The sequence below is a fragment of the Acanthopagrus latus genome, chromosome 23 (genome assembly GCF_904848185.1).
Source record: "Acanthopagrus latus isolate v.2019 chromosome 23, fAcaLat1.1, whole genome shotgun sequence".
Classification (NCBI taxonomy): domain Eukaryota; kingdom Metazoa; phylum Chordata; class Actinopteri; order Spariformes; family Sparidae; genus Acanthopagrus; species Acanthopagrus latus.
This window is the reverse complement of record NC_051061.1, coordinates 18,874,768-18,894,741: the sequence shown is the minus strand read 5'-3', so window position 1 is coordinate 18,894,741 and position 19,974 is coordinate 18,874,768. Positions and strand designations below refer to the sequence as shown.

At 41.0% G+C, this 19,974-nt stretch overlaps 1 protein-coding gene across 1 annotated transcript in view; it reads left to right on the top strand.

Annotated features, from left to right (window-relative positions):
• The window catches only part of elfn1a (extracellular leucine-rich repeat and fibronectin type III domain containing 1a), a 77,682-nt gene extending 58,018 nt beyond the window's left edge, over positions 1–19,664 (top strand). The window contains exon 3 of the mRNA XM_037090206.1: positions 13,139–19,664. Within this exon, the coding sequence (XP_036946101.1) occupies positions 13,520–15,892 (2,373 nt within the window). The 5' untranslated portion in view covers positions 13,139–13,519 and the 3' untranslated portion in view covers positions 15,893–19,664. The remainder of the gene's footprint in view (positions 1–13,138) is intronic.
• The last annotated feature ends 310 nt before the right edge of the window (positions 19,665–19,974 follow it).

Below are 19,974 nucleotides of genomic sequence, written 5' to 3'. Positions count from 1 at the left end.
TTTTTTCCATCAATGATGTAATCAAGTCATCATACTAGCAACAAGTATTTTTCTCACTTCGTCCACTGCTTGATATGTCACTGTACCTGGGTATTTGATTTGATTCATCTCATGTCATGAATTGCATGATTGTGCAACATTTGCTACCGTCAAATCCAAGACACTAACCTTGCATTCACTTCAGTAGACTCTCTTTTGAGCTTGCACTTTTTACAAAACTACGCATTTATTTAACAGCTCAGTTAAATCTGAGCCCGCCGGTGTAACTGACCTGACTTAAAGAGCTCGGTAAAAAGAACACTTTTCATCTGCAAAATGATAAATCACGTCACATAAGGCGTCTGTCCAGCTGGTAATACATCTTGTCATATGACCTTTTCACTTTGTTGTAGAATGATAATTGCCTCTCCCTCATCTCCTTAGTAGGTTATGACATGGATGACATTTATTGACTATCCACCCTTGTACGAGGATTTTACAAGATGTGTGCATACGGCGGTGTAGATGAGGAGCATCTGTGATAGAGAGGCAGCTGATCGTATTCTCCATGCCGTTAAAAAACATTACAATGCTTCTTTAAATAGGAAATTCTTTTTGTAATAAAATCTCTTTCACACAGTCAGATGGATTTTTCAACCGCTGTTTGCACTACAAGATTGTTCCTTTGTGAAGAAACACTTCCCTTTTTCTCAAAATCAGCAAAGCACATCTCCCTTTTTTTCCCCATGTGCTTCCATGGAAGTAAATTCAAATGGACAACAGCAATAAAAATGCAAATTCTGACACAATCTTATCAGAGCAATTTACGTCAGCTTAGCTCCACTAATGTCCATTAGCATTTAAAACCTTTATTTATTGCATCCTCCAACCTAACTGGGATAAAAGTCCTCCCTGTGGTCCACCTGTCATGTCCCGTTCGGATCTCCTTCAAGTCTGCAGTTGGCTATCTGCGGTCCACCAAAGAGCCTTTCACTCCTTTGATAGTCAGGCACGAGCTCTCCGTTGCATCTTCTGCCCCTCATTGAGCCGGAGAGAATCTGTCCTGTCAGAGACAATAACTTTTCTTTTCAAGGCAGAGACAGTTTTAGTTCTCAATAAATCTATCGCAGAAGGTGGTTGTATCCATTTGCCTCCCCCGTGTTTCCTTTCATTCCAGCACTCATCATAGATGGATCAAATTGAAGCGCTGGGAAAGTCAGACTTTCTGACATCCTTGCTAGCACAGATTGATTTTTTTTTGGCTGTCACCTTGTGTGACTGTAACACTGCTTTTGGGTTCAAAAGGAGCTCATACTGCAGCTTCAGGATGGAGCACGAAGTCATTATTCACCTGGAATCAGATGATAATCATCTGATGTCCCTGAGCTCCAACTATACACCCACACATCTATTCACACAATAGGCTAATGTATTAAGAGTCTTTTCCTGTGATTCTTTGTGAATCTGCTGCTACTATCTGCTGTCACTGTTAACCACAAGCTTAAACTGAGCACCAAAGGCTGGATTACAGAACAAGTAGAGATCCAAAAGGCCCAGGATGTCAGGGCCTCTGTTTGAAATAACTGTCAACATCAAATGACTTGTGTTATGTATTATGTATTGATATTCATTTTCATACCAACTAGTAAGAAACACAAGTTGACTACAAAATGACAGAGAGATGCAAAATGAATCCAAAAAGCTGTGAAACAACTTTAATGAGATGCAAACGACTACAAAAAGATGGTAAATAATAATAGAGTCGAGAAACATCTGCAAACGTGAGACGAGTAAGAGATTCAAAATGACTACAAGCAGACACAAAATGAGCTCAAAAAGAAGGAATTGACTACAAAGAGATGTGAAACAACCACGAAGACACAAAAAGATACTTCAGAGAGATGCCAACAACTCCAGACTGCAGCAAATTACCACAAAGATAAAGAAAAAAACATAAACGACCATAAATGACTACAGAGGGATGTGAGAGGACCACAAGGACACACAAAACAACTACAAAGAGATGCGAAATGACTACAAACACACACAAATTGACCTCAAAGAGATTCAAAGTGAGTGGGGGGCTTTTACAGTACATGTTCACATAAGCCCATTATCTCATAATCCATCATTGGCACCACCCACCACCAATAGCCTCCAGTCACATTTTCACTTTAGGCTACTGATGCTTTTAACTGCTTTTGTTGCTAACCATCATTATTTGGCAATTGGCAGTGGTGTATTAAACACCACCCACCACCTCAGCATTCACCTGCACCCAGTTGCAGCGGCTGTCTGCTAACAAAACTGCTGTTCATCTGTTCATCTCCTCAGTCCAGGTCCATTCACGAACAAGTGGTTAACCTTATCATTATTCCGATGATACAGCAGGCGTTTTAACACGCTGCTTTGAATGGAGCCATCATGTCCGGCGTGATGATGATATTTGTGGCATGAGGGTGCAATTAAATGAAAATCAGCAGACTCGGGACACGGTGGAGGATTCAGTATTCCAAATAGTTTGATTAACAGTTTGATTATTTTAGCCAAACCTTACGTTTGTGACTAGATTTTTAACTCTTATATGTACGACCGCTTCCCCCTTTGTTTCCCAGCAGCCTCCTGAACATTATAACAGTCTTGTTTTAATGTGTGGTTGTGACAATAAAAATGTCCATGAACAAATCTCAGATTCATTTTAACAACATGCAGAGACATGCTGAAAATAAAGAGGCGGTTATCACACGGTATGTCATCAGTGAGACAGAGCCTCGCATTAGTTCAGGCAGGCACGGATGTCATTTTATATTCACATCCTCTATTCCCTGTTCACGACCTGCAGTATCTCTCACACAATGGCCCGTCCACATTAACATTAGGTGCTCGGTCTGCATATACAGCAATGCTGAGCTCTGCATCCTCGCTGCTCCACTGCTGCCTGCTATCAAAAGTTTAACTCACTCCACCTCCCCAGCCTCTTCCTGTATACACATTTTATAATATGTGAATTTGTAATGCGTTCACGTAGTAAATGTTGTATGTCTCAGGTTTTGTTAAGGGGAAATGTGAGCATAGGGACGTCTGTGTCATGAGCAGAGTCACACCGCCAGACTGAAAAGCATAATGCTGCAACAAAAAGCTCAACACCTTGACGTCTTGATCAGTAACTTAAAGACAGACGATGTGTCTCCAGCTGTACAAAAAAAAATTAAGCCAAATTATCTGGGATATGGCCGCGGCCAGAATGCACTGGTGACATGTTTAAGAGTCATCTTCCGAACATCTTTGGGAAATATTGATGTGTACTTTGAGTTTTAACGTGGAGAGGGCAGGATTTACGATTATACAATTTTACTATAATGCATATGATGTAGTCAAACAAGATGTTTGGCTTCAATTTCAAAACAGTAATTTCAGTCTGTCATGTCGCCCATCTCAAAACTAGATACCAAATGCAAAGATGATTCCTATTTGTCCAAAGAGAATCACTCGCCTGCCAAAAAGTTTCAGGTTTCTTTCCAGTTATACGACCCACTGAACAGTTTCCTCCCCACCGAGTGGAATTTTTGATTGCAATACCGCAAATGACCTCCAGGCTAAACTGGAGCGAAGACTGAATGCCACCACTGCATCCAGGTCTAAATAGTTGCTTCATTATCTCTATATACAGTAAATCATCCAACTGATTTAAGTATGAGGATGAAATTGTAAAATTCCATGGCAATCAAGGCAACCCTCTGAGTAAATCACTGTCCTCTTTGAGGAGATAATCTCAAAGTGATAATGTCCTCTTCCTAACTGTGTCAGATAGTGTGTCGGGTCAGACAGATATAAACATGCAGCTCGTACAGCGGCTGCTCTGCTGTTCACAGCCTGTCAATCAGAACACTGAGGCAGGTTGACCTGTCAGTCAGCAGCACGGTCCTGCAGTGGAGCGTTATTGAATTAGCTCCAGTCACTTTCTGAAGGTTAATTGGTGGGGAAACCTTGGCTGAGCATGGCGAGGTAATTGACCAAGATAAGGAGGGCTGTCTTATCACAGATTTTGTCAGCATGTGTGAACTTCATCAATCCTCCAAATGTAATATATTGAGAATTCTAAATATAAAGATGTTGACACTCAGCAATCCTGTTAAATCCGCCTGAATCGTGAGTTTTCTGTACGTTTCTGTCACGCTCAGGGCTGCACAGCAGCTCCTACTTTAGTTCCACATGTCATGAGTCAGCAGCGAGAGACACTGCTGGCAGATGCTTTGGCTCGGAGGCCAAAATAACGTGCCGAGTTGATGGTCAGTTGATGGCCTGGAAAATTGCATTTAAACCTTCAGGTGTTATTCCAAGTTGTATCTTACTCTCAAACGTACAGAATTAAATTAAACTCTACTTTGCTCCTGTCCCTTTGATAAATGCTCTCCATAGCCCAGTTCACTTCCCCCCCTGTTCAGTATGCATCGTGTGGAGCCGAAGCTCTTATGGTTTTGTTACAGAGCGCAGTCCAGTCCAGATATCGCAGCATTAATGTTGAAGAAAGAGCTGTTGGAGGGGTGAGGGGGATGCACTTTTACTGCTTTTTTGTTCTCTGCTAACTGTTAAATCTCCTGCAGGGTTCCACCGATGCATCTGTATCTATCAGTGCCATGTGATTCCACGCCATTCTCCATGGCTTATCATCTTTATAAGAGGTGTCACCCAAAGTAGGGCTTTTAGTTTGTAATGAGATTTTTTTTTGCTCTCGTCTAAGCTTGAAACGCACTAGGTCATGAGCCTGCTGAAGGACTCTTGATACACTGAAGAACAATAGAGTGAGATATTGGGAATTTACAAGAGATGGCAGGGCAGTAAGTCATTTAAAGTTTTACAAAGTATGACACCTGTGTGGAATACCAAGTAGTAAGTGGGCTGAATGTAACTTTTCCAGCAGACTGAGAGGCAGTGTCTCATGCAGGATGCCTGTGCAGATCCGTATCCGCCCAACCTTTGCACTCAAGGCCGTAATTAGCCAAAAGGATGTGTTATTTGACATTTAGCACTAATGTATCATCAGCATTAATTGAGATCAACCCACACTCCAGTAATTCTCAGTATCCCCGTGCTGATTTGCAGCTAATTAGCAGGTAGCGCTAATTAGCAGCAAAGTTATGTTTTTCCTTTATTGATGTCTACAAAAACTTTTAATAAATCTAGGATGTTAGATTACTGGATGAGATAACAAAAATAAAGGTTTACACGTATTTTTTTAGATTTGTTTTCACAAGACTAATGCTTCAGGCATCAAGCAGAGACGATGTGTGAGGAGAACGCAGCTCACTCAGGAGGCCCTTGTCCGTCTACCTCTTCATCAAATACAGATTTTTCTTCTTGCTTCGACAGTTGAATGTTTGAGCTTCACTGTGCGGAGACTAATAGAATGGTCTCACGGTCATTGCTCGAAGTGTAAAGTTTCTCTGCACTCATTGTAAACCAGATTTTAAGGGGCGGGCCAATGGGCATTATTTATGACTCTCAATAATATGAGAGCCAGTCCTGGTCCAATATTAAGTGTGCACGCATACAAGTGTTATGGGGAAACACTTACAATGGACAGTGAGGATGGAGACATCTTGTGACCAGTGGTTAAACTTTCTGTTTGCTGGTGCCCCACCACTTTTCTTTTATGAATTTTATTCATAAAATCACCAAGTGTAGATTTGCAGCAGCTGTGACGGGGTATGCAGAGACTTTCACGTGCATATAACAGTCCACCCGCGATGGTCAATTTCAGCCTCATAGATAGAAAGTTGTGTTTTCTTTTTGGTATCATTTAATCATAGTATCCAATGGGGTGGCAGATCATGCATTCCGGACTCGTTTACAAGAAGCTCATTTTAAAGCACTGGAAATAAACATATCATTAGAGAGAACTGATGAGGTATTATTTGACCATAGAAGAGACGTCGCCTGAGCATAACAATAAAACCAATCAATTCAATGAGGTGTTGAAGTACATTTCTGAAGGGAAGGGGGGAACTGGTGGAGAATACAGGACCATAAATTAAAGTAAGGTGTGTGTGTGTGTGTGTGTGTGTGTGTGTTGCTATACATTGTGTTTGTAGAAGGTGGGGGGTTGGCGTAAGAGGGATGTGTGCTGTGTGTCAGATATATGAGCATAATATGAACATAAATGTCTCTTATCATGTGTTTTATGTCTTCGGTGTGTGTATGCATTAATGTTTCATGTTATCCTGATGCCCTCCCAGGCTAGTATGAAATGCCTTATACAATATATTATAAGATACATTTGTTGTTGAAAAAAAAAAAATTGTTTGGAACATGAAGTTAAATAAAGAAATAGATGGCTCGAGTCAGTCAGTGCTGAGTTTGAAAGAAAGATGAAAAAAGATGCACGATGTCTCACTCCATAGCAACTTCCATTGATAGATTAGTGTAAAACTGTTTTAATACAGAATTTGATTAATTAGAACCTTTTAAAATAAGTTTTAATGTGTTTGGATGTAGTCTGATCCACTGCTGTCTACTGTTTTCCACAAAGGCGAACTCCGACAGATGGCAATGTGACAAAGTCAGTGCTTATTGTAGCCTACTTTTAGCCAGTTTACCCCTTTAAAAAAAGCCTAAATATACAGGTTTATTTTGATGTAAAAATGTGTCAGAGAGGATAACTGATGGGTGGCTAGCGCTCCCACGACTTTTGCTCAAAATCTAGTGTAAGTATGTGAATTAATTTAGAAGTTATGCACCTTTATTATAATGAGCCCCTCCCATTAACCCCCTTTTAGCCAATTGGCATGAATAAAAACACTGTTACACATTCTCGTCTGCTATGCTAAATTTTGGCCTCCTCGGACGAAAACTGGGGGGAAATGGTTGCAGCTTTAAAAAATAAGCAAATTACCGTTTTCGAACCCCCTACGTTCTGCGACTCCAAATACAGTCTTATCACTACATTTATCACTTTATTCCAGCCTCAGGAGGTCATATTGAGATAAATGCTGTGCTGAAAGCTTCTTCTGGCTCCGTTTTATATGAGGAAGTAACTCCAATTGTCGTTTGGGAATAAAAGGCTTTGTCTGGGAAACAAATGAATCCAGCGCATCGAGGTGGCATACAATACTCCTCAGGATATACTAACTAAAAACTCCATCTGCTGTCTGAAAAAAAGACATGCCGAGTCCAACGAGTGATTTCACCCAAGCCATAAAATGTGCTGAACTTTTAGCAAAACAGTATTCAATGAAGACGGCGTCACCAATTCTTATCCAGGCGATATTCCCTGAGTAATTAATGCATGAGTTTAATATCCTCTGATATAACCCAAGCATATGTGCCCTCATTCTCCCTTTCTCCAAAGCAATTCGGTACCTCAATGAGCACAATGTTTTCCTTCCCCAAGAGAAGTAGTTCCATTTCAACTCAATTGATTCTCCACTTCTGGTTTCCCATCTTTACTTCTTTTTTTTTCCATTCTTCACCGGTGAGAGCTGCATGCATTTTCAATGACATCAAATAAAGGGCAGTCATTGGTATGGATGAGGGGGGTCCTCGGAGAATGAGGCACCTTCACCGCCACAAAGCACAAGATAGGAAGCTCGAGGGGGGGGGGAACAAGAAAAAGCAGGGGCCTCAAACTGTAAAAGCCGATCCTTTGATATCACGCTTTTGTAGACACTCGGAGACAGAACAGAAAAATATTCATTTGGTATGCACGCTGAAATTGCTTGGACAGACACGCTGACAAACAGAAGGGGACTGAGAGGGAGAGATAGCCAGACAGGGAGGTGAGGTGCAGCCTGGTTGGTTTGCATACAATATACGACTGTTTGAGTGGAGGGAAGATTCTTTTTAAAAAAAATTTTATTTTTTTTGTTTGTCTTATTGTGTCGCTCCGGAGCTTCTGTCAAAGTTTGCCTTGAAGCTCTGGCTCTTGAGGCGGGCGGAGCGGCACTCCAGAGGCTCCGAGGGAGAGGGGCTGACTCTTCTGCTTCATATTAAGAGCCACCGCAGCTAAAAGGTTCCCCTTAAAGTACTGTAACCTGTCACCATCACCTACTTCAGCCCTCTCACTTCGGGCCATTACAGCTGGCATTTGACACCAAATTGTTGGCTTGAATTGTTGTTGCTTTATTCGCTTCCACAACTCAGATGCAGACCTCAATTTCTCCACTTTTGCAGCCGCGCTTGTGTTTTTCATAAGAAAAGAGTCAACGATTTACTGAGTTGGGGTGAAGTATGAGGAGGCTCTGAGTAACTGGAAGGGGAAATACACATGGCTGTGTTTGAATCATTCTTCAGCAGCAGGGTTTCAATAGGTTATCCACAGAAGAGGGAGAAGAAAAAAGCCTTCATTACCCAGTGCATAAAGCCTAAATGGAAAAGAGACTGTGGAATGGCTGCCTGTGTCTGATAGGGGAATATACTCAGCTCTGATGCCTTGGGTGTTCTGGCCTGCTGCACTCAGAGCTAGTACTGGACTATACAGATTGCTGCCATTATGGAAAGTGGCTATGTGGTGGCAAACAGACCTAAGCCCTCTTCAGGCAACACACCCAGGCTCATTTGAAGATCTGACTGTACAGTGTGATGCGATTTGCATGAAAACAAAGCAGTGGAAATTAATTTTAATGTAGTTGGTTGCTTTGTTTATCCCCCCCAATAATGCCACACCGCTGGCGTTGTTTTTGTTGACATATGCTGTGTGATACACTGGGACACAAGTGCAAGAGTTAAGACAGTGTTTGAATGCAAAATCAACATTTTACTACAGTATCACCTCTCAGTGATAGCGTGTATTCGTGTTTACCCTAACAAGGGGGAACTAGCCCGGCTGTAATTTATGCAGGGTTTTCAGTGGCGTGGCAGTGAATCAGTCGGAGGCTCGCTAGAGTGAGTCACTGTGGACAAACACAACACAGCCAATGCATGCCAAATGAGAGGAGACTTCTCGGCTTTCACTTAAACTTCCATTTAGCCACTGAAGGATCTCGCACCAGTGCCACGCTGTGAGCAAGTGGAGGTCAAGTCAGATGGGCTCAGGCTGTGCCATGCGGTATTTGTGATAAAGGTCAGCGACTGGGGAATAATAACAAGACAACGTTTTTCTTTATGAGATCCTCGCCGTGCCGGAGATTCTGCAGAGCTGTATTTTTCATATTCATTTCATGGAACATTTGATTTGGGAGCTCTCTTCCCTCCCAGGGGCGTCAAGAGTGTTCTTTTCTTCAACGCTCCTCTGCCGCTGCTCTTTTGTCGTCATGAAGGTGGTTTTGTATTGGCAGCCTTTGGCATTTTGTCGCAGTGTGTCCTCCACCACAGCATTTATTTCTCGTACTTCTCTGCACTTAAATAGCTGATCGGTGCTTTTACTCGATCATCTCAGCCCAATTGCATATAATTTCTCAGTACATTGCGAACCAGAGAGAATAACAATTAAAGGTTTTAGATGCAAGGATATTGCCCATCCCTTGGGTTAAATGAGGTCTCTTATCTGCCTCTGATTGAAACCAAGGTCGTCCTCTTTTAAGTGTGTATGGGTACAGCCTCCAAGACATCTATAGATGTACCAGGACTGAAATCTGTGACAAGGTCTGCCCTCACTCACCGGAACATTGACAAAGACGTCCTCACAAAGGACTGCCGCTGCTATAAGAGTTTATTGAAATGAATGAAAGAAGACATACAAGCCTGCCCATTTAAGCAAATACAGGCTTAACTATGAGCTATAGATTTTTATATGATAATTATATGATGACTCCAATCTGAAACATGACATGAAAAAGAGAGTTAAAAAAGAGGTAATCATGAACGTTTTACATGCTTGCAGCCACTCCTTATTTATGACAGCTTCTCTTTATAACAAACTGTTCGACCTGATGAGGGTCTGGTACTCGGACATAACACGGTGTGCAGGAGCTGGTTTGCAACTCTTTGTCTCCTCATCCCTCACTCCACACCTGGCTCATGATATAGACGTGTGAAGAATTTTAATTGGATTTGTTTAAAATGTTGGCACTCAATTTAAAAAACTAAAATGATAGTTTAACAGATTTTGCAGAATCGTCCAGTGTCAGTGGAGATATATATATATAATACTGTGCAGTGAATGTATGTGTTCACTGACAGTGGAATTAATTTGTTTTTCTGTATCTGCAAAAAGAAGCAAATTAATTAGTTTCCCACAAGTGTCTAGACCTGGCCTTAAAAAAAAACAGTTACAGTTGAAATCGGGGTCCTGGTTAAATCTTCAAAGAGTCGTTTGTGATACAAAGCACTTAATTAACACTTATCCAAATCCACAAACCGTAACGTTTGGTGCTTAAACTCTCTGGTGTGTCCAAGTCCTGTTCTTTGTGCACCCATCATGAAATCCCATATATATAAAAACAAAGCACCTCTGAACATGTTTTGGTTGCAGACCCATCCAAACCAAAACGTTAAAAAAAAACCCTCCTGTGATCATGCTCAGTCAAGGCCCTGGCCTCAGAACTGGTGCCGGTCCCCACTTGGTACCCATCTACCAAACTGATGATTATGTTTCAGTGCAGACTCTTGTATCTCTGTCCTGATGTATGAAGAGGAAAACCGCAATCCTAATGTGATTGTAACGTGATAAAATAAACTCAGAAAAAGGTCAAATGACAGCAGGAATGGTCTTTAAGGCCAAAGCGGCAGGTGGGATTTCAACTTGAAGTATATTCTTTCTGCCACAAACTGTCACATTTATTCTATTCCAACAGTGATTGTCTCTGTTGTGTGGAGCCATGTCCGCTAACACGCAAAAGCCCTTTCTCACCCACCACGTCTGCCCCACAAAGCAATCTGACTGGTGAACAAAAGGACAAAAGTAGATTACTACTCATATCAAGACCTCAGGAGAGCTTGTATTATTTACAAATTAGTGGTTATTACAAGATCAGTTTTCATTATAATCTTAAATATTTCTGTGGTTGCTTCACAACAATTTCTCTAAGTTTTTAACATATTTCTCTTTCATTGCTGCAGCACCTTTCACCCTCTGGCTGAGTGCTCCATTTACTGCCTGTCTCTTTAAGGTGCAGCCTCCCAAATATCCCAGTCTGCTCTGATTGGTCAGCTCTCACAGGCCTGAGTAGGCACCACCCACTGCATATTTATATCTATCAGCTCTGTCAGTGTTTCTGCAACCAAGGTCGAGCTGGTGAGGGTGATGAGTGTGTAGCTGTGACATCACAATGTTACAGGAGTACAAGTAGCTCATTTAAAGGCTCAGTTTCTGAATACAGGGTGCATTTCTCGATGGATTCATTTTTTTTAAATACTTTTTATAGTATTTATGTAACACCAATACCTGCTTTTTAAAATCAGAACAAGACATACGATCTAATTTTCTACTGTATGGGATCTTTAATACTGTCATCATCACCATAAAGTTCACTATATAATGGCAATGAACAGGGGAAATAACTGAAAAAAGGAAGGCTGTTGATATCTACGAAGGCAACAGCAAAACAAAGTGCTCAATTTTATTTTAGAGATGTATTAAAAAAAATCTAATGTATTTTAGAGATAATGAGGCTTCATTGTTTAGAATGCACCATCTTGTAGAAGTCAGATTTAATGACAAGATTTCTAGATGAAATTCTTCTTCTGACGGTCAGAACACGCCCAAAGTCTTGCTGCATGTTAAAAATTGCTTCATAGGACACATTGTTATTGTCAGTTGCTGTCTTGAAACCACCACTGCATAACTGTGCAGCAGGAAGCATTTTCTGTATTTCCTTGTCAGCAGCAATACGTTGACCCTTGAACAATTAATTGCTGTAATGAAGGCTGTGATAACGAGTGATTTGGAGATGTAATAGCGTGAGGTTGTGCTCTGAATCCCTCTACACAAAGAGCCATTATATCTACACTTTTAAGCAACATTGTGTGAGTGTCGAAAGACTATATAGAACATTAATTACATTCTAGCAGCATTTACCATCAAATTAAATGGCGTAGGATCAGGGTCAGAAACAACCGCCAAGCACTAGTGTGGCAAATAAATTGCTGATGGCTATGTGCCACACTGGAGGGTACATTTTTGTGCCAAAATAGCCATATATGATATAGATATAGATATAGATCATCATTATTTTTTTTTCTTTATTTATAATATGATAGCCTGTACCTCAGCTTTAATTTTCAAGTTTACTTATTGCAACATTTCCTCAATAATTAAATGCTAAAATCATATTCAATATACATAAACTGTGGCTGGTAAAAAAAAAAAAAATATGCTTGGCTGGTCCTTCAGCCAGTCCTCCGGGCCATTAAGTCAAGTCTTCTCAGACACCACATAGAACGGCTTTGAATCTAATTATCTGTAAGATTTCCAAGTAAGGAAAGAAGACCGTTTTCAGCCAGGCTCAAATGCATATTATATCACTGAGTGGATTTATTGGTGTTATGTTATTGTATTGATTAGATAGGGCATGGATATTGTATGGATATGTATGAGCTTGTAAGGATGTCATATAATGTATTTTGTATTTCATCAGCAAGAAAGAAAACAAGACTTGTCAAAAAAGAAAATCATTTTGCTTTTTTTTTGTTTTGTTTTTTTTTGCTGCTGTTGCCTCCCCTGCATATTAAAGAGCTGTTGCTCCCATTTTTCTAGCATGTCACCCTTCGCAAAAGATCTTAAATTAATTTGGGATAATCCAGTAATCACACCTCGCATGTGATTTTCCTCTTTTCTCTTGAAGAATAAGTGCTAGAAAATAACCCTTTTAATATATGAATGAAGGTTTTCAGAGGAAAATCCACCATACATTCATCCAAAGTGTCATTTTATTAGGTGTTGACTAATTGATTTAATACAGCTTCTTTAACACTGGACCTCCCTCAGATGCGCCTGACAGTCTTCAGGTTAATGGTGTGAAAATAGGGACCCTGCTTTTCCCAACCTGTCAAGTGGTAATTGGTCGACATCTTCCCTAAATTGCAGTCTGCCACAGGGATTGCAAACACCTCTTAAATTGTGTACAAAATAATTAGTGGGGCATGAACAAGGAGAGCATGCAGCATACATGAATCCAAGGCTTTGAGTGTACCCTCTTAATACAGACATGTGCAACATAAATACATTGTTTTCCAGAGAAACTGTAATTAAAGTCAACTGTGTGTTCTTGTCTTTATGTTGCAGGTTATTCCTCCGTGCACATGAGAGAGACTCAGAAGGGAAGACGGTAGCAAAAACAATAAAATGAGACCATTTAATGATGGTAACCTTTAAGGAGAAAAGCACAAGCCAGCCCGAGATGGTGAATTCTCTTTCAAGCATCACCAAAAGCTCCCTGCAGGCGAACCTCAATGAAAGAAACTCAGTGTAAGGGCAGGCACTCGACATTTTTCTGATTGGTACATGGGGACAAAACCATCCATCGATGAAGAGGAGACCAATAAAAGGATTGTTTCTAGTCCATGAGAACAGTTGAACATCCAGCTGATTTCCCTACTAGATCACCTCAGCTGTACTGATACCAGAGCAGTATCACCTTCCTCTCGTTTTATTTTAGCCCTGCACATGACTCTCAGAGAAGCACCAATGGCCTGCAGCTTAGGCATGGTGATGAGTGCCTTGTTTTGGTCTGTAGCCATTGTATATTTGACTCAAATTGGCAGAGTCAGCGGAGACTGCTGGTTAATTGAAGGTGAAAAGGGCTTTGTATGGCTTGCAATTTGTAGCCAAAACCAACCACCTTATGAGGCCATCCCCCAGCATATCAACAGCACCATTGTGGACCTTCGTCTGAATGAAAACAAAATCAAGAGTATCCATTATTCTGCCCTTAGTCGCTTTGCCAACTTGACCTACCTGAACCTGACAAAGAATGAAATCTCCTACATCGAGGATGGGGCCTTTTCTGCTCAGTTTAACTTACAAGTCCTTCAGATGGGCTTCAACAAGTTGCGGAACCTGACGGAGGGGATCCTCAGGGGTTTAGGAAAGCTGCAGTACCTCTACCTCCAGGCAAACCTGATTGAGACTGTGACACCCAATGCCTTTTGGGAATGCCCCAACATTGAGAACATTGACCTCTCCATGAATCGAATCCAGCAGTTAGACGGGTCCACGTTTACCAGTTTGAACAAACTGACCACCTGCGAGCTGTACACCAACCCCTTCAACTGTTCGTGTGAATTACTTGGTTTTGTCAAATGGCTCTCGGTTTTCCCCAACAGGACGAACGAGCGGATGGTCTGTGACTCCCCACCTGGCGTCTCTGGTTATAGCTTGTTGAGCCAGAATCCCAATAATCCGACATACCGAAATGCGCTTCACATGCTCACAACTGTGTGTACTGACGACTACGTGACACCATTCATCCCCATGCCCACCGAGTCCACGACACCCCCACCGGACTCGACGATTTGTGGGCTGGAAGATTGTCCCTCAGGCACAGAACCAGACGAGCTCATCATCAGTACAACCTACAACGATGTGGAAGTAAACCCTGTGATGAAACTGAAGCAAGTATCAAACACAGGTGCCACCATCACGGTTCAGATCCCTCATCCCTACAAGAAGATGTACATCCTTGTCCTGTACAACAACAGCTTTTTCACAGATATCCAAAACCTGAAAGATATAAAGGAGGACATTGAGCTAAAAAACCTGAAACCCCACACTAACTACACATACTGTGTCGCTTCAATACGTAACTCTCTTCGACACAACCACACTTGTCTGACAATCACGACTGGCCCTTGGAATGGAAAGGAGAGAAATGTGAATAATGCAACTGCTACTCACTACATTATGACAATTTTAGGCTGTCTCTTCAGCATGGTCATCTTTCTGGGTGTGGTCTACTATTGCTTGCGGAGGAAGCGTCAGCAAGATGAGAAGCACAAAAAAGCGGGTAGCCTGAAGAAAAATATAATGGAGCTTAAATATGGACAAGAACTGGAAGGAGGGACTATTTCTCGAATGTCACAGAAGCAGCTGTTGGCCGGGGACAGTATGGCACGTATGCCGTACTTACCCTCTGCAGCTGAAATGGAGCAGTACAAATTTCAAGAGATGAGTGATACGCCGAAGATGATGAAAGGAAATTACATGGAGGTGCGGAGCATGGATCACCACGAACGCAGAGAGTGTGACATGGGAATGCCTGGGAATAGCCAGGGGTCAGTGGCGGAGATTTCCACCATTGCAAAAGAGGTGGATAAAGTCAATCAAATCATTAACAACTGTATAGATGCTCTGAAGTCAGAATCCACCTCTTTTCAAGGGGTGAAATCTGGAGCAGTGTCCACTGCAGAGCCCCAGCTTGTGCTAATATCAGAGCACCCACAGAGTAAATCTGGCCTTCTGTCCCCAGCGTATAAGGACAGCTACCACCACTCTCTGCAGAGGCATCGGTCCTCTGATGTCTCGCCAAAGAGGCCCAGTACTGCCACAGGAGGGCCCATGAGAAGCCCCAGGCCTTATCGCTCCGAATCCAAGTACATAGAGAAAACCTCCCCGACAGGAGAAACCATCCTCACTGTAACACCTGCTGCTGCCATCCTGAGGGCTGAGGCAGACAAGATCCGCCAGTACAGTGACCACCGGCACTCATACCCCGACGCTCAGATAGAGGAGCTTGAAGGACCTGACGGCCACAAGTCCTCCATGTTGGAGCCTCTTACTCACTCCCGTTCCAGAGACTTAGCATATGCCCAGCTGCCATCTCAATACCACAATCTAAGCTACTCCTCCAGTCCTGAATACTACTGCAAACCTTCACACAGCATCTGGGAGCGATTCAAACTGCACCGGAAACGGCACAAAGATGACGAGTACATGGCTGCGGGCCATGCGCTGCGTAAGAAAGTCCAGTTTGCAAAGGATGAGGACCTGCATGATATTTTAGACTACTGGAAAGGTGTATCAGCCCAACATAAATCATAAACTCTTTAGGTGTTTTTAAAATGGACCACACATTGCAGAAATGACACAAGAACCTCATCTGACAATTGAATCAATGGATACTTCCATATTATAATCAACTACTCACACACACGTGTCACATTCTCTTTTGACTGTGAGGAAAATGGGGTGAAGATTCTTTAAATTTGTCATATTATGTAAAGCATTCAACAGGAAAACTTTTATCTATTAAAGAGAAAATATATTGCAAATTAATAATATATATGTTACAATGGATTATAGGTTTTATGGGTATCGCATGGCCAAGTCCTGTGACAGTGGATTTGCTGTTGTGTAATATGAAACTACTATATGAAGATATGTCTACTGAAACCTCAATGTTTTTTGAGGAACTACCCGGACCCTTCATTCAAAAAGAACTTTGTTTTTCTTCCTTCCCTGCATATATTTAATTCAACAAAACTATGTACAGATATGGGTTTCTATATTTGCAATGTTTGCTGTGTAAATGGAAAAGTATTAGTGGGTGAATCAGGTTTTATCAAATGGAGCGCTGTTCATTTAGAATAACGTGTTGCTGAAGAGCAGCATATTCCACTTTAAACCTGTCAGATCATTTGTCATATTAACCATCGCCGCCTGTTTTACACCTGTTTTATTTTTTTTTATAATTGTTTCTTTTTTAAAAAAAAAACAAAAAAAAACGCTTTTACATGCATTTACACAAGACACAGACGGATTCAGTTTTAACGTCCCTTCAATCACACAATGCAGTATTCAGTGGATGGACTCTGATAGACTGCATACAGGCAAGCTGCAGTGTATTTTGATGCTGTAATGAAGGTCTTCAGTCGTCAGTTTCATCAACCATCCTTTGTATCTTTAGTACCAAAGTAGTAAAAAGCTGAAATGTTTACAATATTTCTGCCTGGTCTGGGAATCGTATGAATTTTGAGCAGTAGGTCCATGCTGACTTCTTTTGTTTTTTCTTTTTTCTATTGTATCAGTTACTCCTTCAAAAGTGAAAACATTGGGAAACGATAACGTCCACACTGAGGATGTGGTACTGAAAGCCTACAACTAATCACTAACATTTCAAGGGGGAAGGCAGCTGCTTTCTGTCGCCTGTGGTTTAGATAGAGGCAGCTGTCTTTCCCTGCAGGAGAGCCCGATGGATGAATGTAACAGATACATATTCTGATCTGTCTATGGCAGCTTTTATGTAAGGAAATATTTATTTGATGCTATTAACGACTGTGTTTTCCATTCCTTTGCTTCAGTATTTCTTCCAGTGTATTATATTGCATAATGTCTGATCCGATAAATGCAGGAAAAGTAGTTTGTTATTCGGATGGGCCTTGTTGCTTGCTGAGAGGTTTCATTTGATTTTTACCTGCTAGGCTGTTGAATCTTTTTTGTATATTATGAAAGCTACGTACCAGACGAATATCAACATGCTAGAGTAAAATTTGAGAATGTGAAACTGAATCCTCTGACTTACTGGCTGTGAATTTGTATATCATGAAATTTTTTGAGTAAATATGAAACTTAACGCTTTTTACTTTGTAAGATGTTTATGTAACTTTTTCCAGATGGGCTCATGATGTTTCATTACACATCTATGAATGAGAAATAGATATGCGCTTACTTAATTGCAGGATTGTAATAATGTGGTGTCAGTATAGGATTTAGGGTTTATTAAAAAGCAGAGAGCAGCTCTTTAAATTTTAAACAGTTAAGCCTCACTTCAGGTATTTTTAGGGCTGCAGAGATATTAAAAAAAAAAATTTCAAAATTGCTGTTATATAAAATCTGCTGAATTGAAAACTTTTTCCCCAAGTCGATGCAGGACTTCTTGACATTGTTCCTTGAGTGACCTCAAACTAGTTTTTTAAATTTTAGCGCATTTTTAACCACACTTTCCAAAAAACAAAAGAAAATGCTATTTAGTGCATATTTTCATTCAATCCTGTTTCCAGTCAAAATTTTAGATGTTAGCTGCATTAAGATAAACAGTTGGTGACACTAATTGTCCGGTCCTATTTCATCTTCTCCCAATGCTGTGCTTATGATGTTCTTAGGTTTAAGCACAAAAACACCTCAGTTATGGTTAGGAAAACATCATGTTTTGGCCTCAAATACCTATTTTCGTCAGTACAAACACAGCTGTAGATGTGTCGACTGGAAAACGTCCCAGCATCTGCTTCAAAACACCTAGTGGATTCACGCTTAGAGTTGTTGAAATGCAGTCTCGAACTGCGGCTGCTGGCTTGGCACCCTTCTTGCCTGTAACTCTGCCATCATCCCCTCCACCACTCGACGTGAAAGTAGGGGTCGTAAACAAGCGACGGGAACGTGATGGGACACGTTTTTAAGTAATGGCAACATAGCCTGTGAAATGTACAAATGTGAACATATTATAGTGGTTTGCAGAAACTGCCAACACGCCCTGGCAACTGGGCTGCGTTTTCTGGGCCGAGTTAGTGCAACCCTCTGTTTAAAAACATCAGATAAACCAAATTGGCTCTTTATGATGTTGTATGAAGGTAAAATCCTGATACAACTTTGGCCAGAATCTGTGGTGCTTTAAACAGAACACAAAGAGGTAGTTTGTCCAGATGACACACACATGATCCACTGATAATTTGTTCCTTTCCATTTTGTTTCGCTCTACATTTTATCTCACTTTTGGAACACATCAGCCCTTTGAGTGTAAATTAATAGCAAACACTTGGATATCGATGACTGAATTACGTGAAAGCAGGACAGTGAGATATGCGAGTTGAGGTGAGGAACAGAGTCTGTGATCTGATAGCAGAGCTGAGCCCGAGGGAACGACTTTATCTGGTGACATATTTTTTCATCAGCTCTTTTTTCCTTCCATTAGACATCGAGTGTGGAAGTATAACTGCAGGCATTAGTTAGCCCATTTGTATTTTTTTTTCTGTGTCATGAAGCTGCGTCCATTTCATCTAAGTGTGTCATGACGCCGTTATTATTCATTAATGTGAAATGAAGCATTCATGAGCCTGATGTGTTATGTAAGCACTTTATAAAGTGTTAACTTGGTTGTCTGACTTAATATTTCAACCGCCTTAAGATTTTGGGATATGTGTACAAGTGTAAATTTTCCTTTTGTTTGATTTCAATGTTGATACTGTTGACAAGTCTCCATTTGTTGTTATTTTTATAAAAGCATTTCAGTATCTTCTGAGAGCTGTCAGGTTTCTAGTTCATTTAGCTATTTAGCAACATGTTTTTTATACTGCATATTGTAGCACTTCTGTGTCTAATAAGAGTTTAAAGTGATGATAAAACCTTTAGAAAGATCAACAGTTGTTGTTCAAGTGCATCAAAACAAACAAGAGCACAAAAATGTGTTTTTTTATTTTATTTCTTAATACTATGTTATCTGCTTTCAGACAAAGTACTGTGAAATAAAGTTAAGGGTGCACATCAGTATACACTCGGCATCTTTTTGATGACTTTTGGCCAGAATCACTTTAAGGCCTCTCAAACGTCTGTTGAGCCCTCGATCCAGCTGTTCAAGCGCCAGTCCCAGCTGCCGGAGATGATGACCTCTGATACTTGCCGTGGCACAAACATCTCGCTCAGCACTCCTCAGCCTGCTTTCTTTATGAGCCAGGTGGACTTTTTCTTCAGGAGCCACTGTTTAATAGGTTACTTCCACTGGAGATTAAAACCATGGTGGCAATGTGACTTAACCAATCTTGGAACCCGTCAGTTGCCATTCTGATGATGATTTTAGCTTCTTGGGCTGATTGTTTTGGGGTTTCTGGCATAGTCAGCAGATAAGACACGACAATTGAAGTTGAAGCAAAGTAAAGACTTTAAATTTATCTGCATATTAATGACGATATTTCGGTCAATGAGTTCTGCTTTGTTTGTTCGCCGCACTGACTTTTTTACCTTCATATAGCGTGAATGGTCAATATTAATCAGACTTCTAAACTAAAATTCTTCCCAAAATGTTCCTCCTATAGATTCTACATACTGTACATTAACACATGTCTGTTTATGATGATTATAACTAAGGCAAAGTCAAACCAGAACATGACACGGTGGACATTCGTTAGGAGGCT